Source organism: Clavispora lusitaniae (genome assembly GCF_014636115.1).
Source record: "Clavispora lusitaniae strain FDAARGOS_655 chromosome Unknown tig00000038_pilon, whole genome shotgun sequence".
Taxonomy (NCBI): Eukaryota; Fungi; Ascomycota; class Pichiomycetes; order Serinales; family Metschnikowiaceae; genus Clavispora; species Clavispora lusitaniae.
Genome location: NW_027093976.1, coordinates 416,586 through 438,621, shown reverse-complemented (window position 1 = coordinate 438,621; position 22,036 = coordinate 416,586). Strand labels below are relative to the sequence as shown.

General features: G+C 42.2%; 14 protein-coding genes and 1 non-coding gene across 15 annotated transcripts; 9 read left to right on the top strand and 6 right to left on the bottom strand. All coding sequences in view use genetic code 12, as the record gives it.

The window, feature by feature from the left end:
* Positions 1–108: 108 nt before the first annotated feature.
* FOB63_001324 (N-acetylphosphatidylethanolamine-hydrolyzing phospholipase D) lies at positions 109–1,458 on the top strand (the record flags this gene model as incomplete). The annotated part of the gene is made up of 1 exon (XM_002618585.2): positions 109–1,458. The coding sequence occupies one exon, from the start codon at positions 109–111 to the stop codon at positions 1,456–1,458; it is 1,350 nt and encodes a 449-aa protein (XP_002618631.2).
* Positions 1,459–1,749: 291 nt separating this feature from the next.
* Positions 1,750–2,055, bottom strand: FOB63_001323 (uncharacterized protein; the record flags this gene model as incomplete). Its single annotated transcript, XM_002618586.2, has 1 exon — positions 1,750–2,055. The coding sequence occupies one exon, from the start codon at positions 2,053–2,055 to the stop codon at positions 1,750–1,752; it is 306 nt and encodes a 101-aa protein (XP_002618632.1).
* A 557-nt stretch (positions 2,056–2,612) lies between these two features.
* FOB63_001322 (uncharacterized protein) lies at positions 2,613–3,059 on the top strand (the record flags this gene model as incomplete). Its single annotated transcript, XM_002618587.2, has 1 exon — positions 2,613–3,059. The coding sequence occupies one exon, from the start codon at positions 2,613–2,615 to the stop codon at positions 3,057–3,059; it is 447 nt and encodes a 148-aa protein (XP_002618633.2).
* Positions 3,060–3,153: 94 nt separating this feature from the next.
* On the bottom strand, positions 3,154–4,584 carry UBP6 (ubiquitin-specific protease; the record flags this gene model as incomplete). The annotated part of the gene is made up of 1 exon (XM_002618588.2): positions 3,154–4,584. One exon carries the CDS (start codon positions 4,582–4,584, stop codon positions 3,154–3,156), a length of 1,431 nt encoding a protein of 476 aa, XP_002618634.2.
* Positions 4,585–5,014: 430 nt separating this feature from the next.
* On the bottom strand, positions 5,015–6,685 carry FOB63_001320 (hexadecenal dehydrogenase; the record flags this gene model as incomplete). Its single annotated transcript, XM_002618589.2, has 1 exon — positions 5,015–6,685. One exon carries the CDS (start codon positions 6,683–6,685, stop codon positions 5,015–5,017), a length of 1,671 nt encoding a protein of 556 aa, XP_002618635.2.
* Positions 6,686–7,331: 646 nt separating this feature from the next.
* On the top strand, positions 7,332–8,279 carry FOB63_001319 (uncharacterized protein; the record flags this gene model as incomplete). The annotated part of the gene is made up of 1 exon (XM_002618590.2): positions 7,332–8,279. One exon carries the CDS (start codon positions 7,332–7,334, stop codon positions 8,277–8,279), a length of 948 nt encoding a protein of 315 aa, XP_002618636.2.
* A 407-nt stretch (positions 8,280–8,686) lies between these two features.
* Positions 8,687–10,414, top strand: FOB63_001318 (phosphoinositide binding protein; the record flags this gene model as incomplete). Its single annotated transcript, XM_002618591.2, has 1 exon — positions 8,687–10,414. The coding sequence occupies one exon, from the start codon at positions 8,687–8,689 to the stop codon at positions 10,412–10,414; it is 1,728 nt and encodes a 575-aa protein (XP_002618637.2).
* An 81-nt stretch (positions 10,415–10,495) lies between these two features.
* On the bottom strand, positions 10,496–10,599 carry FOB63_005525. The gene has a single exon. It is a non-coding gene; the product is annotated as a tRNA-Pro (tRNA).
* Positions 10,600–10,711: 112 nt separating this feature from the next.
* FOB63_001317 (anaphase promoting complex subunit 5) lies at positions 10,712–13,207 on the top strand (the record flags this gene model as incomplete). Its single annotated transcript, XM_002618592.2, has 1 exon — positions 10,712–13,207. One exon carries the CDS (start codon positions 10,712–10,714, stop codon positions 13,205–13,207), a length of 2,496 nt encoding a protein of 831 aa, XP_002618638.2.
* A 79-nt stretch (positions 13,208–13,286) lies between these two features.
* On the bottom strand, positions 13,287–13,925 carry FOB63_001316 (CDP-diacylglycerol--inositol 3-phosphatidyltransferase; the record flags this gene model as incomplete). Its single annotated transcript, XM_002618593.2, has 1 exon — positions 13,287–13,925. The coding sequence occupies one exon, from the start codon at positions 13,923–13,925 to the stop codon at positions 13,287–13,289; it is 639 nt and encodes a 212-aa protein (XP_002618639.1).
* A 789-nt stretch (positions 13,926–14,714) lies between these two features.
* Positions 14,715–16,325, top strand: FOB63_001315 (SCF ubiquitin ligase complex subunit; the record flags this gene model as incomplete). The annotated part of the gene is made up of 1 exon (XM_002618594.2): positions 14,715–16,325. The coding sequence occupies one exon, from the start codon at positions 14,715–14,717 to the stop codon at positions 16,323–16,325; it is 1,611 nt and encodes a 536-aa protein (XP_002618640.2).
* Positions 16,326–16,668: 343 nt separating this feature from the next.
* Positions 16,669–17,253, top strand: ORM1 (sphingolipid homeostasis protein; the record flags this gene model as incomplete). Its single annotated transcript, XM_002618595.2, has 1 exon — positions 16,669–17,253. The coding sequence occupies one exon, from the start codon at positions 16,669–16,671 to the stop codon at positions 17,251–17,253; it is 585 nt and encodes a 194-aa protein (XP_002618641.1).
* Positions 17,254–17,654: 401 nt separating this feature from the next.
* SHM2 (glycine hydroxymethyltransferase) lies at positions 17,655–19,067 on the top strand (the record flags this gene model as incomplete). Its single annotated transcript, XM_002618596.2, has 1 exon — positions 17,655–19,067. The coding sequence occupies one exon, from the start codon at positions 17,655–17,657 to the stop codon at positions 19,065–19,067; it is 1,413 nt and encodes a 470-aa protein (XP_002618642.1).
* A 50-nt stretch (positions 19,068–19,117) lies between these two features.
* Positions 19,118–19,456, bottom strand: TTR1 (dithiol glutaredoxin; the record flags this gene model as incomplete). The annotated part of the gene is made up of 1 exon (XM_002618597.1): positions 19,118–19,456. One exon carries the CDS (start codon positions 19,454–19,456, stop codon positions 19,118–19,120), a length of 339 nt encoding a protein of 112 aa, XP_002618643.1.
* A 181-nt stretch (positions 19,457–19,637) lies between these two features.
* GLK1 (glucokinase) lies at positions 19,638–21,053 on the top strand (the record flags this gene model as incomplete). The annotated part of the gene is made up of 1 exon (XM_002618598.2): positions 19,638–21,053. The coding sequence occupies one exon, from the start codon at positions 19,638–19,640 to the stop codon at positions 21,051–21,053; it is 1,416 nt and encodes a 471-aa protein (XP_002618644.1).
* Between the last annotated feature and the right edge of the window lie 983 nt (positions 21,054–22,036).

Below are 22,036 nucleotides of genomic sequence, written 5' to 3'. Positions count from 1 at the left end.
ATCTTCCTATGTATCTCGCCTGATGAGCAAGCTGGCCTAATATGGAAGCAGTATCGCACTACATAAAATCTCACTATACTCGATGCGCAGTACTTGCTTTCCATCTGCATGGGTTTTCTTCCGAGACTCTCGTTGAAGGCCAAAATCGGCCTAGGGATCTTGGTTTCCTATACTTCATTCGAGCTCCATATGCATTATCAGACTGTGGCTTTGATCAAACAGAGACAGGCGCAGATGCAAGTGCACGATGATTTGGATATTGCAAAATACAAGTCTGCCATGGTTCTGGGCATGTTTGTCAATCCGTTTCAAGAGTACAGGCCCCAGACGGCGTTTGAGTTTCTCACAGTCCGCATCGCCGAGCTTTTCGAGAGTTTCTACGCCAACAAGATCGAAATCCACGACAAGTATCCGACTCCAGAAGGTGATTTTGCATCCGTGGATCATCTTTTGAAAACGTTTCGACCCAACTACGAGCTCATGCGGAAAAACTCTACATTGTTGGCCCAATGCGTGGCAGCCAATGATTTTTCCGGGCTCTACAAAAAGTTGAATTTCACCTCTGCCGTTGGAAACCAAATGCTTTTCACGTGGTTGGGCCAATCATGTTCTTTGGTCCAGATCAGTGGCATCAACATTCTAACAGATCCAATGTTTGGTGATCATCTTATAGACCAGAAGTTTGGCCCAAAGCGGTTGGTCAAGTCACCCATGACGCTAGAAGAGGTCCGATACGCTACTGGGGGAAAACTCGATTTTGTCTTTGTTTCCCACAATCATCCTGATCATTTGGATTTGCAAGCAGCAAAAGAAATCGGAAACCTGGCCATGTGGATTGTGCCTTTGGGCTTGAAGCTGACTTTAGCCCGAAAAGGAATCTACAACGTCGTGGAGATGGACTGGTGGGAAAAACTACTGCTCAATCCATTCATAGCCGAGGGAAATAAGAATTTCCCTGACAACTACGAGGTCGTTTGTGTTCCGGCTATGCATTGGTCAGGAAGGCATATCGTGGACTGTAACACTTCGCTCTGGGGTTCGTTTATTCTCCAGAAAAATGGCCATTCCGTTTTGTATCATGCCGGTGATACAGGATATGTGAAGGGCCTCTTTGAGGCTATTGGCAAAAAGTACGGGCCCGTGACCTTGTCCTTGCTCCCAATTGGGCAGTACTGTCCTTCCTGGCATCAGAAGCCACGGCACATTTCACCAGAAGAGAGTCTACAGATTGCAGCCGCCACTAATTCCAAGTACGTTTTCGGAGTCCATTTCGGCACGTTCAAGCTCAGCTCTGAGCCCATTCTAGAACCGAAAAATAAACTTCTAGATTTGGCGAAAGCGCAGGGGAAACTGCAATTTTACAAAGTCCCCGAGTTCGGTTTGACATACCTGTACCACCTAGATGATGGTCTGCACCATCCCCACATCCACACCGCAAAGAAGGAAGACAAAGTTTGAATGTGAAAAAATCCATCAGTTTGCGACTCAGCATCTACAATTAATGGTTCTGAATATCAGACCGATATTGCTTGACATGAAACATCGTTTAGCATCAAGTGAGTTTTTCACTGCTCTGCACCACAGTCTAACTTTTCATTCTTCGGACGCAAATCAAAAATTCATCGGACTTCTCCACAAAATAGTTGTCCGACTTGTAAAAAGTCAGAACTACACATAGCCCTACAATAGACCTAATAGAATAGCATGTTCATTTCCCTATTTACAGTAAGCAGTTTCCAACCAGGAAGGCTAGTTGTCGATTCCGTAGATCGCTCTCAATCTTTCCCTTTGGGACAGCATCATGGCCCTTTGGTACGCCTGGTAGTCGGTCTCGGATCTGATAACGGAACCGATCGACATGAACAAACTGAAGGTGGCAACAGACCCCATGATGTATTGGCCCAATGTTCTCATAACTCCATTGGGACCGGCGCCATGTTGCAAAATCGAGAATCCACCAAACAAAACGCCGACACAGACACCGACAGAGCCGCCCATGATGGCGCCCATCTTGAATTTGTCAAAGTTGGAAGGTTGGTGGTATTGAACAGACATGGAGCAAATCGAACTTTGGATCGGTTTTCCGAGTCTCGTTGAGCTCCTTCAACGATTTTCAGAGTCGTGTCGCTACCGGAAAGCCTACTTCGAGTTGGCAATCAAGAAAACCAACGGATTTCAACCTGGCTATTCTGTTGTCGTGGTCGTCAAGGCGTTGAATTCTCTACCTCCTGCCTTTCTCTTTTTTTTTGGCCATACCTAATCTGGTGAACTGGTAGTCTTATGCGTGTTCCCATCTTCGTCTGTCGACTCTCGTCACTTAGTTCTGCAACCGCTCTACAGATAAGCTCTTCCTTTCGTCTATACTTTCACGTAAGCAGTAGCCAGAAGGCCTCTTTGAGACGGTGTTTGTATTCAGCTCCAAAGTCTCCACCATACTTTTGTGCTTCGCACGAATATCTGTCCAATGGTAATCTCACTCCGAACAGTAACATATCTGTTGATATTCCATAGTCAGAGGTATGTACTCGATACGGATAAAAGTGGCTGTATACATATACGCCCGGCGAGAAAGCTCGTGTTTAATGTTCATGTGTTACTAACTGAAACAGAAAATGGGCTCTACTGCTTCTAAACCTGAAACTAAGGTTTACACGCCAAAGGCGCCGGTGGACTTTAGTGCGTCTTTCTTGTCACGTTTGGAAAACTCTCAAGAGTCTGACTACACCAGATCCCAATACACCGAAAAATATATTCAAGAGCGAGTTGCGGACGAGTTGAAAAAATTGGAATTGGAAACCATCAAGAAGTTCCAAGCAACGACTTCGGATGCATTGTCCAAGGAAGGAGAAGCTTCTCTCTCTGTGGCCTCTGCTAACGAGAGAATTTCAAAGTTGAGCGAGGTTTTGAAGGAAAGTGCTAAACTCACCCATGTTGATCTTAGTGACGATGTTAAGAACGCTAGAAAGTCTGTGATTGCATGCTTGAAAGACAACAAGGGAAGACCTTTGAACTGCTGGGACGAGGTTGAGCAATTCAAAAAATTGGTCCACAATATGTAAATATGCATAGTTTATTCGAATACAAAGGCGCATTGGAAGAAATGTATTTTGTGCATTCACGGTGCAAGATACTTTCTATTAATATTTTATTTCCCTAGAATCCCTTGGCTTTATAAATGAGAATCAATGCTGAGTCGCTTTCTCCGCCACCAGCCAAAGCTTCAATCTTGTCTCTGTTAACAGATGAAACCTTGTTGTCATTAAATTTCCACCAGCTCCCACCCTCGAGATCCTTCTCGTTTTTAACAAATGCTTGGTAATGACCGGAGTCTGCCGACGAGCCCTGGTGGGTGATGATTGCCTGTAACTCGTACACGGAAGATGGGTTTTCTGTGGCAGTTTCGAAGCTAAAATCTTTTGGCAAAATCCCTGCAAAGTCATCCATGAATTTGGACTTTATAGATTCAATCTTCAATTCATCTTCTTCTTGTTGTTGCTTTGGGGTTAAGGACTTGTCCTTCTTGGCCTTCTTGAAATCTCTAATCAATTCATCGTTATCCTTTTCGATTTTTCTCAATTTATCTCTCACTTCAATTTTTTCCTGCTTGATCGATGGGTCAAGCATTTCCGATAAGTCTAGTTCGAAAGGAAATTGCACTTTTCTCAAAATCTTGGATTTCTTACGTGTGTCTCTTCTCCAAAAGAATCTCATGAAGTGCACAGTCAAGTACTTTGGCAACCTAGTGATGGTTTTGGTTATCTCGTACTCGGCATTTGCGTTTAAAGTTTCGTTCCTCTTTTCAAGTTTATCCGTCAATCCATTGATGATTCCGTCTCTCAAGAAATTGGTCTTGATGTCAATGTGACAACTCAATTTGGAAGCCGAGTCTGAACCAATCTTCGGTTCTTCTTCCGGCAAGCTCAAACATTTGGTGACAGTCTTAAAGTCAATTCTAAACGCGTCATTAATGTCGAAAGTAGAACCCAAAACGGTCATGATTTGGGAGAACGCCTCCTCTGCATCCTGTTGTTTGTACATACCCATTTCTTGCTCTGCAAACTGGGGGAATTGTGCTCTGAACTGCATGAGAAAAAGTGTAGGGTCCACATTCTGTTGTTTCTTTCCCATTGCGTTGAAAATACCCTTCAAAGTGGTGATCATAGCAGTTGATCCTGAGGAGCTTTTCACTTTGTCAGAAATATCCTTGATGTTGTAGAGCGCTTGCAATGAAGAGTTCAAGTAGCAGGTGTTGCCCAAGTTGATCAATCCAGAAGGTTCTTCCGCAACCTTGACCAATTGGTTTTCGTTCAAATCTTCCAAAAACACGTGTTTGTTCGAGTCAAACACAGGTAAGTCCTTGTCTGGTGTTCCGAGGACCATAATTGGATTTTTCAAGTTAGCTTTGAGTGTTGAAACAACCACATCATCGCTCAATTTGCCTCCCTTGATCAAAATCTTCTGGCGTTCCACCGGAATCTGGGTTATGTCCTGGATCTTTTTCTTAAACTCCAACCCAGTAGCAGAATCTTCCAATTCGATTTCATGGACTTTTCCAGCGTTCTTTATGGAAATTGTAAAAGCCATTTTGGTGTAAGTAGATCTCCAATATTCGAGATAAGGCGAAAAAGGTAACAGGTGCGGATGTTTGGGTTTTTTGCCTCAATTTGCCTCGCATTGTTGCACCCAATAGACTTACATATTAGATTAATCCCTGATAATTGGATCCATCGATTGGTTAAAGTCTATATTGGCTGAACCATCTGCTCCAGAAGATGATGTATTCTCATTTTTTTAATCTTTAATTCTCAAATATATATTTTGCAGGCAGAAAAGTTGCAGAAAGAACTCTGAATGGTTAATTTACTGTTAGTCTGCTTTCTTATAATTCTACCAGTACAGCAAAGTAGCTTAACATCAATTCTATCGAAAACACAACTGCTAGCAATGTGTGTTGCTAAATGGGCAAATATTTACTTGAAACTTGAAAGAATTAAAAACATTGTACATAACATCGTTACATGGCCTGGAACAAATAGTAGAGCAAAGCGCTTACACCTAAAGTCCCCTTCCACGCAGACCATAACAGACTTGGTCCATTGGGCTTCACGTCTCCCGTGCGGCCAAACCATACTGCGCCATTGTAAGAAGTCATAGACAGCTGCATCACATTGATTTTCTTTTGCTCGCAAGGTGGGTACCTTGAGCTGACAGCAAAGTCCATGGAGAGCTTCGTTTCCATTGTCGTACGCTCATGCGAAAATGCCTTGAACGAATAGATCCCATGGTATGCGCCTTGGCCCGAGTTACCAATACCTCCAAACGGCGCATTCGCTAAAGAAACGTGCAACACGCTGTCATTAATAACAGTGCCACCCGATCTGATGTTTGTTTGGATGTAGTCCAAGTCGACATTCTTGGCCCGAGAATGGGAGCCCGACGTGAAAATATACAGCGCCAACGGAGTGTCATGGCGGGTGACAACTTGCTTGACTGCAGCCTTCAAGTCCGTGTATGTCAAAATGGGCAAGACGGGCCCAAAAATCTCCTGTTGCATCGTAGAGTCCGACCAGTCGACATTGTCAATGACAGTAGGAGCAATAAATCTTGTTTCGGCGTCAGTAGTTCCGCCCGTGCAAATCTTTCCGGAAGACAGCTCGATCATCTTCTTCAAAGTGTCAAAGGCTCTTTGGTGGATAATGTGTGTATACGATGGGTCTTTCGCATCCAAAGTCTTGTAGAACTGCTCCTCCACCACCTTAACGATGGCACTAACCAACTTTTCCTTGAGTGTTTCGTGCACCAACACGTAATCTATGGCAACACACGTTTGACCAGCATTGGTGAAACGGCCCCATACTATCCTTCTGGCCACAGCGTCAATTTCCAGCTCCTTGACGTCCTCCAAAACGAATGCTGGCGACTTGCCTCCAAGTTCCAAGAGCACAGGCGTGAGTGTTTCTGCAGCTTTCTTCGCAATGATCTTGCCCACAGTAGTGGAGCCCGTATACATAATTTTGTCAAACTTCTGATCCAAGAGGAGTGTAGTCTCTTCTACTCCACCATTGACCATGGCGAAAACAGACGGATCAAGTACTGATGTGAGCACTTCGGTGAGTTTCTGGGCGAAATGTGGAGTGAGTTCCGACACTTTCAATACGACAGAGTTGCCTGCGGAAATGGCGCCAATGAGAGAAGAAAGCGACAAAAGCAATGGGTAGTTGAAAGGAGCAATGATAAGCACCACTCCGAGAGGAACGTGTTCCACATAAACCGAGTTTGTCTTCACTGCAAGAGTCAATCCATCCACTGGAGTTGGCTTCATCCACTTGTGTAAGTGTGCCATGGTGTGAACCAATTCGTTCATAAACGTCACATACTCCAAAGTGAGTGTTTCCTCGGGGGACCGGCCAAAGTCCTTGTACAAAGCTTCGCTGAAAGCATCGATATTGTCCTTCACAGCAAAGTAGATGTTTCTCAATTGGTTCAAACGGAACTGCAACGAGTGTGTTTGGTGCTCTTGATTGTGCTGTTTGGTGAGGTTCTGGACAATTGCGGGGATGTCTTCCTTGGAGGTGTATTTCAAGACGGATTGCGGTGCCGACGCAGTTTGTGGCGCTACTTTGGTCGGCTTGGTTGTCTCTGTTGGAACAGGACTTTTCTTGACACTTTTCTTGGAAGGGGCCATTTTACTGTGTTTTGACGGATACACGGGCAGAAATGGGATTGCGAGTATATGCAAGGTTATATAGTTTTCTTGCGAAACATGTGAATGTGATAAACTATCACATGAACAATGTCAAATGGAGAGGGGAACATTTTTTCTCCATCAAGGTGCAAATCCGTGCACTAGAAGAGGCTTTTGTTTCTTTGGTGGCGACTACTACTGGGAGGTAGAGATATTTTTTTTTTGTTTCAAACAGAATTGCTACTGCCTTGCCACAACGAGTACAAGTTTTCTCGATAGTAAATCCATTACTTAGTAGCCACTATGGCTGTTTCCTCCTTCTTGTATTAGTTGTTTGCTTCTACTTTTATCTTTTCCTTCTTGTCGTCCCTTAGACAGCGGGTATTGGAGTGGAAATGCCGTTGGTGATTGTACAACTGATGCGAGTAAAACAGTCTATGGCCAAAATACCAGTCTCTAGCAATTCTTGGGAGACAAATCAAAGCATGCTTGTATTTCTCATCTTACTTGCCAGTGGTAAATTTTACTCATTCTGAGTAGTTGGGCTACTTTTGACAATAAAACGTACAACACTTTGACTTCTTGGCACTTGTGCGCGGCTCCCCACAATTCCAATTGCACTATACACTATAGCACACCAACCACCATGATCCAATTCAACGTTGACCTCTCCAAATTCTCAAAAAAGACCTTTTCTATTGGCGGGATCACAGTCTATGTCTACAACTCCGACGCAATTGCAGCGTATGTGAAAGGCCTCGGCCCCAACCCAGACTTGGACTCAATTCAGCTCAACTTCTTGTACTTAGTGCATCATAGAAGCGGTGACTACACCTACACGGAAGCAACGGGAGTGAAAATTTTGGAAAACTATGCGCTGGAGATTCCTTTGATCCCTGTAACGTTTGACATCAGAAACCATGGAGCAAGAACTGTGGTTAAGTCTAAGAACTCCAGCTGGAAGTCGGGGAACGACACTCATGCCATGGATATGATGAGCTGCATTGAAGGCACCATCTACGACTTGAAGCTAATTATGGATTATTTGCCTAGCTACTTGAACTTGGATGCTTTACTTCACGAATCCTGGAAGGAAAGAGATTTGAAGTTCAAGTTCTGCAACATCCTTTCGGGCTATTCTGTCGGGGCCCACGTTGTGATCCGTTTCGCCAACCGGTATGCCGACCTTGTTTCCATCATCAACCCTAATATTGGATGCAGCGACTTAACTTCTTTGCTTGTCAATAGATTAAAGGGCACATCCGATTACAGCAAAAAGCTTCTTTACTTTAACTATGAGGAGCTTGGATTGACTGAAGAACAGAAGCAAAAGTATCCGGAATCTCTTCACTTGCATGTCAGTAGAGAGGATATTGAAATCATGGAGAGCTTCCCATTCAGTTCCGTTAAGATGTTTGCCACATTCTATTCCGATGATCCGATTGTACCTTCGAAAATCTCCACCTTGTGGGCAGACACTTACGCAAACAGTAACGGTTCAACCGAGTTGTACTATGAAGAAGGTGCGATCCATGACATCACGGAAGAAATGGTACTTCAGTTCGTGAAATGGCTCTCTAAACAGTTGTCCTAATGCAAATGTCTCGGCGATGCCTCATCTGCCATTGTTGTAGTCGTGGTGAAGTAGTTTTGTATTTTTTTTTTGCCCTATTGAAATTCGTCATTGTAGCGTCTTTCTCAGTATACTTTGTAAACGCGAAACAAGTCTAGGTGCCAATCGCAAATCTCCTATGCCTTCATACATCAAGCATTTCCTTTCAACTAATCGAACTTCATTTTGCTTAATATTTCACCTCCATCTTCGTTGAACACTGGCCAATATCTATAATACCGTGTCTTTTCGATTTTTATTGCCCCACGAAACCGTTGTTATCTTTCCCCGCGCTTCTAGACCATTTTGAGAATGCACGGGTGCCTTTCGCGCCTGCGGCTCTTGTCACTTCATCTTCCCTCTCTTAATTGTCAGCTAAGCGCACGGGTATGCTCAAATCACAAGTGGCCGGGAATGCTTACATGAACTACTCACAACAATTCCTGGAAAACAAAGCGCAAGACAATTCGGAAACTATGAGCGCATCCCACGAAGAATCGGAAGAGTCGAACGTCAACTTCATCACTTTTAACCAAGATGCTACATGTGTTGCTGTGGGTCTCAGTACGGGCTACAAAATCTACACATTTCTGCCCAAGTTTCTCAAGTGCTATGACATAAAAAAAAATGAGTCGGTGGGTATTTTGGAGATGCTCTATTCCACTTCATTAATGGCCATTGTTCCCCTTGGGGAGGAGCCAGGGTCTCTGCCTCGCAAGTTGAAAATCGTCAATACAAAACGAGGAACAACGATATGTGATTTGATCTTCCCTTCCACTGTTTTGCTGGTCAAACTCAGCAGACACAGAATGGTTGTTGTCTTGGAGGAACAAATTTACATTTATGATATTGCCACCATGAAACTTCTTCACACTATCGAGACGAGCCCCAACGCCAGTGGCTTGTGCACTTTATCAGATGCGGCTTTGGATGAACCTGGAAACACTCTTTTGGCTTACCCATCGCCACCGAAAACAATAACCCACGACTCCCTTCTTGTGACAGGAATCAACACCAACGGCGGACTAAATTCAGTACAGAATAATATCCAGTCTGTGAGTAATGCTCCAAATAGAGTTGGCGATGTTATCATATTTGATATGAAGTCACTACAACCCTTGGCTGTGATCGAAGCCCACAAATCAGCCTTGGCGGCAATGTGCTTATCTAGCGACGGGAAGTTGCTTGCTACAGCTTCAGATAAGGGAACTATAGTGAGGGTATTCAATGTGGAAACCGGAGTGAAAATGTTCCAATTTAGAAGGGGAACCTATCCTACTACGATTTATTCTCTAAACTTCAGCAAGGGCAACAATTATGTAATTGCAACGAGCTCAAGTGGAACCGTCCATATTTTCAGATTGGGTGAGGAGGAACTACTAGCCAATAAGCAAAGACACATCAGAAATTCTACACCCAGAAAACCAAAAGTAAGTCCAGGGTATAGCACTATTGATGAGGAAGCGGAAGAAGTTAGTGAGGCACCCAAAAATGGCGATGATGATGATGCAGAGTCCATTGAAGATGACAGCGACAGCGATGCAGACGGTGAGGAGGTAGTTGATGGAGATCCAGAGGGATTCGGAGTTCCTAGCAAGCAGAGAAAATTGTCGCAAGGATCATCGAGCTCGTTCAACAGCACCTCCTCCACAGGATTAGAAGAACATAGGACCGAACCAATTATCGACCAAAATAGGTTGTCCGTGGCACGTCTTATTCGTCGCTCTTCTCAGACATTGGGGCGAAAAGCGGCACAGAAAATGGGAGACTTTCTCCCTTCCAGGTTTTCCTCAATATTAGAGCCAACCCGTAACTTTGCGTCTTTGAAAATACAAACCAACAACAAGGACGTCAAGTCAATTGCGATCATGAGCACTGAGCTTTTTGAAGATATGGTACCCCAGAATATTTTATTGCCAAGGGAACAAGCTCAAGATAATGGGCTTCTTCCAGTGAAATCTTCGTCATCTAGCAATTCGGGAAAGGATGTTCTCGCGGTGAATCTTATTCACATAAATGTTGTTACATCCGAGGGTTATTTCTATACATATGGGTTGGATCCTGAACGGGGCGGCGACTGCATTCTTTTACACCAGTATTCGCTTCTTGATGATTGAGCGGGTTTATATTTTATCATCATTTTATAGCGAATTAAAGAAAAAAAAATAATACCCGTAGCAAGACAAAACTAAAAAGAAGGGGCGAGCTGGGAATTGAACCCAGGGCCTCTCACAAACTTGTGTAGGTTCAGTGCACCAAACCATAACCCAAAGCGAGAATCATACCACTAGACCACACGCCCTTCGTTGAATCGCAAGCTTTACTATAGCTTTATGTCTCTCTTCCTTTTATGTTTGTGCTCACGTGCGATTCTACTAGATGTTTTTGTAAGACCTGAAATCTTTATCTAGTTAATGCTTGGCCACCCCAAGTTATTGATAACTGAGGAGTTGTCTCCAAATAGAATTGCTCTCCTCTTTTTAATTCGACTATATCTATCAGATACGTTATCATGTCGGAGCAGAATTTTGAGCATTCTAACGCATCAACTTGAAGGGCAACCTATAATCGAAAACAATCGTATCAATGTTACGCCTACACTCAAAGACCTTTGCCAGTTATTTGCGAACGATGATTCGAAAAGCAGGTCTAGCTCCCGAAACATCTCAGCCCTGGATGTCGAGGCTGCTCAGTTTCGAATACTTGATTTGTTCTGGAACTTGAATAGCGTGGAAGATTTGCATCAACTCATTATCGATTCGTACTCCTTTCTTCTGGACCCGTTAAAGATATCAAGCACAGTTTTCAATCTTGTTTCGCCAAGATCAATTATCGGCCGATTCGTGCAAAAGATTAGTGTGGCCGCCAAACTTCTTGAGTTTGACGAAAGCTTACTCTTATTCCAGTCTGTATGCCACTACAGAAAAGACTCAGCAGACTTATATGAATCTCTTCTAATCAAGGGTTACAAATCTACTGGCGGTACATCTGCGGACAGAGAATCCCCTTCTTCCCCGTTGTTTTCAACCTGGAATCATTGCTTGAAAGAGAAAGTGTCTACAATCCCCAAAAAGGATGACCAGAGTGATAAGAAGTTTTTTGAAACCATGAATTTACAACTCAATAACTGCATTGGCCTAGAGCCTATCGCATCAAATGAAGATTCTCTGGCTTATACGATTGCAAAGCAAGATCTAGAATTTTTGGTTGATACCCAAGTACGCCTACTAGAAAAGTTTGGTACTGAAACGCCACCGGAACTAAAATCAATCATGATGTACATGGCTGCACCTGGGTCGGAGTATAGCAATGTTCAGAAAACTCATTTTAGCCATTTACCCTCTTACTATTTCCTCCAATATCTCGAACGCTTGCACGCAGGTGACTACCACGGAGCTTTTGACTCCTTACACCAATATTTCGACTACATGGTATCCAAGGGATCCAAACATTTCTATCACTTTGCTTTAATTTCGAGAGCATCACTCCATCAATATTTTGGAGAAGACCAGAAGGCTTTAGATTCTATTGAAGAAGCAATATCTGTGGCTAGAGAAAATAAAGATAACAACACTCTTACATATGTCCTTTCATGGCTTTTCAATTTTATGAAGCAGAAGCCACATTTATGGAACAAACAAAGCCTTTATAAGAATAGCAACGAACTGAAGTTGCTTGATTTCTTAATTAATAAGTCTCAATCAGTGTCTCTTCTGTTGATGGCTATGAGCTTTAGATTTGAAGCTGAATTTTTGATTTCAAGCGGTGGCTCATTTTCAAGTTATTATGAAAGTCTTTTCAAATCACTTTACATTTCAATCCATGACCAGCAGATAACATTCATAAATTCTTGTGAAATGGCATCTTCTGTATGGAATGAGGCTGGATTTCCTCACTTGAGCGATTTGTATAATGAAATTGGCATTTCATACGGAGGAACTAATGGGCCGACAATAGATTTATTCTCTTTACACCTCCAAAAGCAACTGTATACCCTCGCAAAAGGTGGCGCAGACATTGCTATTAAGGAATTGAATGAGTTAACGCCGTTGTATTCTAGAAACGCTTTGCAACAGCGGTTGTTGCATTCGAGGCTTCTCATCTCACAGATTCAACTGCACTTGAACAAGGGTCGAAAAAGCCAAGCGTTAGAGATTTTGAAAATGCTCCCAGAAGATGATTTTCTAGATGAAGAATCTCAGTTTGAGAAATTGCGACTCACGGCGCTCACAGAAGCAGCATATGGCAATTATTCCCGAGGAATAGTCTTATTGAATAAAAAGATGAAATCCCTTTTATCTGATAACTATGGAAGTCTGCCAAATATTCTTCGATTGATTCGTATGAATGTGCTAAAAGCAGAAATTCTTGTTCAGTCAGCCTCCAACTCTCCGGGATTATCTCTTTTTATTCATCAATTCCAATTAGCTCGGAATCGTGGATTCGAGTTGGCGCTTGCAGAAGGGTTCGTCACGTTTGTGTCATTTTTGAACTCCTCTGAATTTTTCCAAGATGCGTACAACATAGCGACGGAAGTACTTCCTGTTGTGATCAGATCAGGGAGGCAAACCTTAGTCTCAATGCTATATTATGAACTAGCAAGATGTTGTTGTGGCTTTATCAAGTCATCAGATGGATGCACTTCCCATCAATCATCGAAAGAACTGTTTATGAAATTCCTAACGTTCTTAAGTAAGAGTATCTCCGGTTTCAAGAACTCTTCGTCATTACAAATGCTAAGGAAATGTTTTGAATTGGAGAATGAGGTCACAAAACTTACTGATCATTTGAAAGATGAGCTAAAGAGATCGAAACCTTTCGAGGACTTTGTTAAGCATTCCCAGAGTGGCATTGAAATTTTGGATAAAAAAGTGAAAGAAGAGTGCAGTAATATGTATATAGATGTATAATGAGCTCGCGCCGCTTTCAAAAGAAATCCATTAGCATGTATCGCTGACAATGTCAGAAGCTACAGCAAAAGGCCAGCAATTACTCTCCCTTAGCAGACCGCTCTTCAACGTCCTTCTCGACCAAAATGATAGCAGCATTCTTCATCTGGACAATATTAGCAACTTGCTTGAAGAACCAAATAGGAGCACTCAACCATACCAAAAGGGTACCCATCCAGAAGAAATTATAGTAGTGTAAATAAAACGCCATGTAAAATAACTCATTGACCAAACACACGACGAACAACACAGTTCTGTTTGTGTAGTACAAATTCAAGAGTCTTGATTTTTTGTCGACGTTCTTGTGAGAAGATGATCCAGACGACAACATTGCGTACATGTGCATGTAATGAGAAGCCAAGTCTAGAGATACAAGCAATTGCCAGATCACGCAGTAATGTGGATAAAGGACACACAAGTAGCAGATTAATGAGGAGGTGGCACATCTGTCCGTGACCATGTCTAGCACAGCACCAAATCTTGTACCCTGATCATACTTTCTGGCAGCGTATCCGTCGAAAGCGTCGAGGAAACCAGAAATACCGTATAGTATCAGCGTCCATATAGGATGCCGTTTCATGGTCAAGAAGGACAAAATTGCGGTAAGGATTCGTACATAACCAATCAAGTTGGGAATGAAAAAGAACACATCTTTCACTTTAACAGAGGTTTTCGTCATGGTTGGTTTGCCGGCTATAGTCGGAGCGCAACTGCTTAAACACTGGATTTGTTGGAATTAAATTGAGTTTCAGGAAAGTGAAAGGAGACAGCAACTTCCATGCAAAAAGAGTTGTTCTCTTAATATTATGCGCTCAATTGGGAAACGGCTCTAATGAGATCAAGTCTGCCGAAGAAAAAAAATCGGCGCTAAATGGGTTGAACCGGATAGACAGGAATAAGCGCACAATTCACGTCCCTGAATTTTGCTACAAGATAAGGAAGGATATTCACAAAGATGCAAGACCTTTCCTTTGATTATTATTGTCTTACACATCTTATTTCCTTTTCTCCTTTATCTACTCTCTCTTAATTTTCTCTAAAATTTCTTTTTTCAAGCATAGATGCTATCGGTATTTCTCGCCATTCTTGTTGTATTCTTCAGGACGGAGGCGCAGTAACATGAAAATTCCTTTCATAGGCTAAGAGGACGAGTAAAGTAAGTTCAATGTCGTGAACAAGCTGCCAAATGAATTGGTTAATCCTTTGCAGTCTGCTTTACTGTTTGTGTTGTTTCATTATCTATATTTTGTCTTCAACGTGTCAGAATTGACATTTTCGAAGGCAAAGATCACGTATCCGTGAAAGAATACTATGAAATGAGGAGAACATTAAACTAAGAATGGTGATCTTCTAGGCTGAGAGTATGTGTACGTTCTTCCCCAGAGTGAGAAAATGTAATTTGAAGCATAGCGCCTGTATAACACGCTCCACTTAAAAATGGGGGCAAACTAAACCTAACCAGTTGATCATGATTACATTCACTGAATTAGGCGAAGACATCATTGTGGCAAACTTGTGCCAATTCTTGAGTCCCATTGAGATTTTCAATCTCTCGCTCACTTGCAAGCAATTACATTCCTACTTGACTAGCAACGAAGCTTACCATCTATTGTTTCTCTACAGGTTTGGCAAGCTAACTCCGCTTAACTTGAAAGAATATGACTGGGAGCATCTTTTCAAAAAGCGGTGTGCCAAAAACTTGAACTTTTACACTTGGGGCTCAGCAAACCAAGGACGGCTTGGTTACTTGTTGCGTGACATTCCAGATGCCAATAGGTCTCAGCTCTATTTTGGAGTCCATACCCCAACAAAGGTGCCAAATTTTGATTCATCAGTCATTGACCAAGTGCATGCTGGTGGATACAGTTTTCAGCTTCTTACAAAGGGGAAAATTTATTGCATAGGTGCAAATTATTGTGGAAGTCATGGATCGTCAACTCCTGGGCCGTTGCAGAATGATTACGTTCCCAGGATTGATCTGGGACGCACTATAGGGTTTGTTTCACTAACACAGCCAAGATTGGCTACAGAGGCAGGCTTGCGGGCAGTCCACCACAGAATTCCAGATAACCCCAACTTGAGATTACCTCCCGAGCAACTTGAGTTTCCACCAGAACTTGAGAGAACTGATATTGAGGAAACCTCATTTGTCACTAAGATGTCTCTTCCTTCACTGTGGGACCGAGAGAACAGGAAAATTGTCACTATCTCCAGCGGAAGAAAGCATTTTTTGGCGCTTGACGACGAAGGGGCGGTGTTTACGTGGGATTCAGGGAATTCGGATTGGAAAACCGGAGTACAGGTTATTTTTCCGGGCCTTCACGGTCGCATTAGAAGTGTTTCTGCTGGTTGGAACTTATCATCTTGTTTCATGACAGGAGTTGGTATTGTTGTGTGGTACTCGCGAGATCTGATAACCAAAGAAGATTACGAAGCTTCCAAGTTCAAAGCAAAAGCGAATTATATTGTGATTCCTGGACTGGAGGCTATAGTAGATTATATCGCTCTACAAGACAGCGTGATGTACATTCGCGATGATGGTGATCTTTTCAAATTCCACATCAATGCGTCTGCTATGGCCAACGGACACGAGAATTGCAATGATTCTATATGGAATGTTCCTATGAAGGCATTCAATTCTTGGCTCGCAAAATTTAATAAGCAGAACAAGATGGAAGCCACTTTTACAAAACTTTCTGGATGCTACCAGTCATTTGCGATCTTCACGAATCACGGACAAGTCCTATTGGGAAAGCAAGGCTCGGATGATGAGGCTAACTTGCCTAAGGTTATACCGGAATTGCAAAATAAGGGTATTATACAGATTTCGATGGGTGATTATCACTACTTGGCCTTGACTGATAAGGGCAAACTTTTAAGTTGGGGATTGGAACCTCAGAATAGTGGCTGCCTCGGGTTAGGGAACTTACTGGAAATCGCAGATGAAACAATCATCACCGAAAATCGTAACCACATTGTGACTGAACCGCACGAAGTGAAGAATCCATCGCCTAATGGCAAATGGCTCGCGGTGTCAACCTCCGGATGGCATGCAGGAGGATTGTATATCTCCGAATGACTGCATTCTCACCGCCACCGTTGATCAAGTACATTATGGAGAAGTAATATCATGTTCTTTAGGAATTATATCATGTGTCATTAAGGTAACATGGGCCTGACGCGAAGACAACGCTATCGTATAGCTTTATGCACATACTAAACGAGAGAAACGGTAGATCGTTCCTGGTCACCTGATGTCCGGGTAACAAACTCGATCACACCTCAGCAAAGGATCAAGGTACAATCGCGGGTGCTCAGTGTTTGACGGTAAATTTAACTCATACGAAGAGTCATCAATCATCCTCTTTCCGAAAAAGAATTCAGAACTTCTACTGATTATACCCGATTGATCCGCTATAGATATGACCAGTCCGAAACGAGGTAGCTTGAGCGATAAAGAGAATATCATTCACCCTACTCCTTCTCATCCACACGCTGTTTCGCCACGCAAAAGGCGGTCATCGTCCATCATCCAACATCTCGAACCAGATACGTTAGATACAAAGATCGATCAATCTCTAAACCCAAATTTGAATGCCGATTGGGTCCATTACAAAGGTGCATGGGTTATTCATATTGTGTTGATAATTCTTCTCAAACTTTTCTTGGACATCTTGACCGTATTAGATAATGACTGGAGATGGGCATTGACAAACGTTATTTATGACATTGGATCATACATCATGTTCCACCAAGTCAAAGGTACGCCCTTTGAATTCAATTCTGGAGCATACGACAACTTAACTATGTGGGAGCAAATTGACAATGGGGACCAGTATACTCCCACGAAAAAATTTTTAATGATTGTGCCTATAGCGTTGTTCTTGGTCTCAACTCATTATTCGAATTACAACCTTTACCTGTTTACGGTAAGCGGTATAAGTTGTTTATGTGTCGTGGTTCCAAAATTGGCCATTGCACATAGATTGAGAGTAACACTTTACTAATGTGACCTCAGAAACGCAATTTTTGGCCCCACAAACGTCCTTTCATACTCTCAAATCGGAGACAGTACCGGTTCATGCATTATAAATTAACAAATATATCCATGTGTCAGTCTAGACGACAAATCTATCACGATGACTTCTTTTAGTATTGTGTTTATTTCTGTATAGTGTATTTCTGTACAGTGTATTTCTGTACATTAATTAATCTGACACCGATCGAATTGCAAAGTAAATTGCCTGCGCGCAGCTGGGCGAAAAAAAAATTAGTGCCTGCATTGACTCCGATGCGCCGTCAGAGTCATCCTGCGTTTGCTCACTTATAAGGCGCCCCCGCTGCCCGGACGAATTAATCTACCGTATAGAGTTTTCTTTATTCTACATTACCAATTTTCGATAACAAAATGCCTTACTCTTTGTCTGAATCTCACAAGCAAATGGTGGAGGGCCGTTTGGCTGACACCGACCCAGAGGTTGATGCTATTATCAAAGCTGAAGTTGACAGACAAAAGCATTCGATTGTGTTGATTGCCAGTGAAAATTTCACCACCAAGGCTGTTTTCGATGCTTTGGGAACTCCAATGTGTAACAAATATTCCGAGGGTTACCCAGGTGCTAGATACTACGGTGGTAATGAACAAATTGACAAGATGGAACTTTTGTGCCAGGAAAGGGCCTTGGAGGCTTTCCACGTTACTCCTGATAAATGGGGTGTCAACGTCCAAACATTGTCTGGTTCTCCTGCTAACTTGCAAGTCTACCAGGCCATCATGAAGCCTCATGAAAGATTGATGGGTTTGGACTTGCCTCATGGTGGTCACTTGTCTCACGGTTACCAAACTGACTCTAGAAAGATTTCGGCCGTTTCCACCTACTTCGAAACTATGCCCTACAGAGTTAATTTGGAAACTGGCTTGATTGACTATGATATGTTGGAAAAGACCGCTGTGTTGTACAGACCAAAGGTCTTGGTTGCCGGTACTTCTGCTTACTGTCGTTTGATTGACTACAAGAGAATGCGCGAGATTGCAGACAAAGTTGGTGCCTACTTGGTCGTAGACATGGCCCACATTTCTGGTTTGGTTGCTGCAGGTGTCATTCCTTCTCCATTCGAATATGCTGACATCGTCACTACCACCACTCACAAATCTTTGAGAGGACCAAGAGGTGCCATGATCTTCTTCAGAAGAGGTGTCAGATCCATTAACCCAAAGACTGGTCAAGAAATTTTGTATGACTTGGAGAACCCAATCAACTTTTCTGTTTTCCCAGGCCACCAAGGTGGTCCACACAACCACACAATTGCTGCATTGGCTACTGCTTTGAAGCAAGCTGCTACACCTGAATTCAAGCAATACCAGGAGCAAGTTTTGAAGAATGCGAAGGTTTTGGAGCATGAATTCCTTAATAAGGGATACAATTTGGTTTCTAACGGTACTGATTCTCACATGGTCTTGGTTTCCTTGAGAGACAAGAACATTGATGGTGCCAGAGTTGAGACCATCTGTGAAAGAATCAACATTGCATTGAACAAGAACTCCATTCCTGGTGATAAGTCTGCTTTGGTGCCAGGTGGTGTCAGAATTGGTGCTCCTGCTATGACCACCAGAGGTTTGGGCGAAGAAGACTTCAAGAAAATTGTTGGATACATTGATTTTGCAGTTAACTACGCTAAGGAAATCCAAGCAAGCCTTCCTAAGGAAGCTAACAAGTTGAAGGACTTCAAGAAGAAGGTCTTGGAAGGCGAAGATGCCAAATTGGACGCTGTTAAGGCCGAAATCTCTCAATGGGCTGGCGAATTCCCATTGTCTACTTAAAAATCATTTTTAGTTGCTTTGTATCATAATTGAAATACACCTATCTCATTTTAGTCTAACAATCCTACAGCTTTGAATTGATCTTCCAATTTGCCGTCTTTATCTAATGCTTTCAAATCTTGCTCAGTGCCGAATTTTTTTCCGTTAAAAAAGATTGTAGGAACCCATTTCCTTCCGGAAATTTCTGTAAAAGCTTCTTCCAACTTTTGGGCTTCAGTTTGATCATCCATTTTGTCTAATTCAAGAATGTAGACTTTACTTTTGACTCCATAAGTGTCCCATACTTTATAAACATAATGACAATCGGGACACCATGATTTTGATAACATAAAGAATCTGTGGCTATTAATCAAGTCCAACGCCTGTTTTTTGTGGATTTCCGATACCATTGGAAGTTGATTATACGTGTGGTGAATGATGTCGTCGAGAAGCAATCAGGGTGATCACGTGTCATAATCATGCCTCGAGCGCTTATGGTACGTTTCCATGGGCAGGAAATCTGGTGACACGGGGTAGCCCTTGTATAAAACTCGGCATTCGCAAATTCTTTTTCACTAAGATCATTTTAAAATGAATGCTGAATTAAAGTCCGCTTTAGATAAAATTACAAAGGAATTCGAGGTTGATGAAGCGTTCCTCCGCAAGGCCACGAAACATTTCCTAGTTTCAATGGATGCGGGGTTGGCTAACGGCACACCAACAAGATCGTTTATGCCTATGATTCCAACTTATGTGACTTCAATTCCAACTGGTAAAGAAAAAGGGCTTTACCTTGCAGCTGATTTAGGTGGTACAAATTTCCGTGTGTGTTCAATTAATTTGAAGGGTGATCACACTTTCGACTTGAAGCAATCGAAGTTTCCTATTCCTTTGGAATTGATGCAAGGATCAAGTTCGGACGCCCTCTTCTCTTTTTTGGCCTTGAAAGTTAAAAACTTTTTGGAAGAGCACCATGATGATTTGGACGAATCAACCAAATTGAAATTGGGATTTACGTTCTCATTTCCTGTTGAGCAAACTGCTCTTGACCGTGGAAGCTTAATTCGGTGGACAAAAGGTTTCAATTTACCGGATTGTGTGGGCCGGGATGTTGTAGAGTTCTTCCAAAAGCATCTTGATATGCAAAGTGTTCCTGTAAACATAGTTGCGCTAGCAAATGATACTGTTGGAACTTTATTGTCGAGATCCTACTCAAATGATTCAGAGAAGAGTAATTCGCACACAATTATTGGCTGTATCTTTGGAACCGGTACAAATGGGGCTTACTTTGAAAAGCTTTCAATGATTCCTAAGCTTGGTGGCACTGTCTTGCCAAAAGGGACTCAGGGAATGGTGATTAATACGGAATGGGGCTCATTCGATAACTCGTTGGAGGTTTTGCCTCGTACAAAGTATGATGATATTGTTGATCGCGAGACATCCAATGTTGGCTATCATCTATTTGAAAAACGAATCAGCGGAATGTTCTTAGGTGAGTTGTTGAGAGTCACACTTATGGATTTGTTTGACCAAGGGCTAATCTTTACCGACCTATACAAGGCAAGAAATAATACTCTTCCACATAGGTTAACCGAACCTTTTTTGCTTTCGTCAGAGGTTTTGTCATACTTGCAAATTGATGATTCGACTGATCTTAAGATGTCTGAACTTATTCTAGAGAACCATTTGAGATTACCCACCACTAAGGAAGAAAGGCAAATAATTCAAGAATTGACTCAGGCTATATCCAACAGGGCTGCATATCTCTCTGCCATTCCTATTGCAGCAATCACTTTGAGAGTTAAAGATCAATATGAACATGATGATAAGGACTTCGAAGTTGGCTGCGATGGATCAATTGTTGAGTTTTATCCTGGTTTCCGTGCAAAAATTTTGGAAGCCTTCAATCTCATCAATCCTTTGAAAGGACTGTCCAAAAAGTTGCATTTGAGTATTGCTAAAGATGGAAGTGGAGTAGGTGCTGCTCTTTGTGCTTCTACGACTTGATGTCTCTCATGATTATGACCTGAACTTTTACACTGAATTAAGACAACGTTCGGACAACTGGTAAAGTTTTTTTAACGAATTGAAAAAGATGATATTCTTAATGTAGAATGGATGTGTGCACTACAGCCGTCGTTCACTGGGACCAGTTGTCCCCAATTTTAGTATGTGAATTGTTTAACAGACTTTATCGCGGATATAGTCCATTACGTTGTAAAGGAATTAATCCATGTACTGTCGAGTTGATGTTTCTTCTCCGTAACTTGCTTCGGTTCGTAGCCGCAAGCAGACTTAAATAAACTCTCGTCTGTTCGAGGTTGATTCAACCTACAACACTAGGGCGATAGTTGTTACAGTAACAATATTAAGTTGCTGTCAGAAGAATTGGGAATAGATAACTATGCAAGTTTTATGCTAGAATATCTAACCAAAATTTGAGCTTTGAACACAATATGGTCAATCTATACTTTTCCAAAAAAAATGCGTGAGAACATCAGAAAGTACACAACTTGCAATATATGTTTACTAAAAACAGAGTTAAAATATTCATGTGTTGCCCATTTAATTACCTACCCCCAAATACACGATTAGTTCAACTACAGCTCATTTCATGACATTTAAATACATTAGTGTGATATTTAAATGCACGACCACTCACCTTATACAGATGATAGAGCTTCAGTGATCCCAAAAGAATATCATACGAAGACTTATGAATAACCAAAGGCCGCAATATATACGATTTTGTACCATTCGTCCCAACATTTCACACTTGAAGTCAATTAGATTACAATGAGGATGCAGTTTTATGACGTGGATTTGAAGCTTCTCCAAATGTACGTGATGCCTTATCAACATTGTGCACTACTAACCCAGGTCAGCAGTACTTGCTCCGCCTCTTAGACAAATCTGTGTACCATCACTATCACACTCTTCTGCTCCGCCCGAGAATCGCTAATATAAATTGATTGCTTATGTCAAATTGA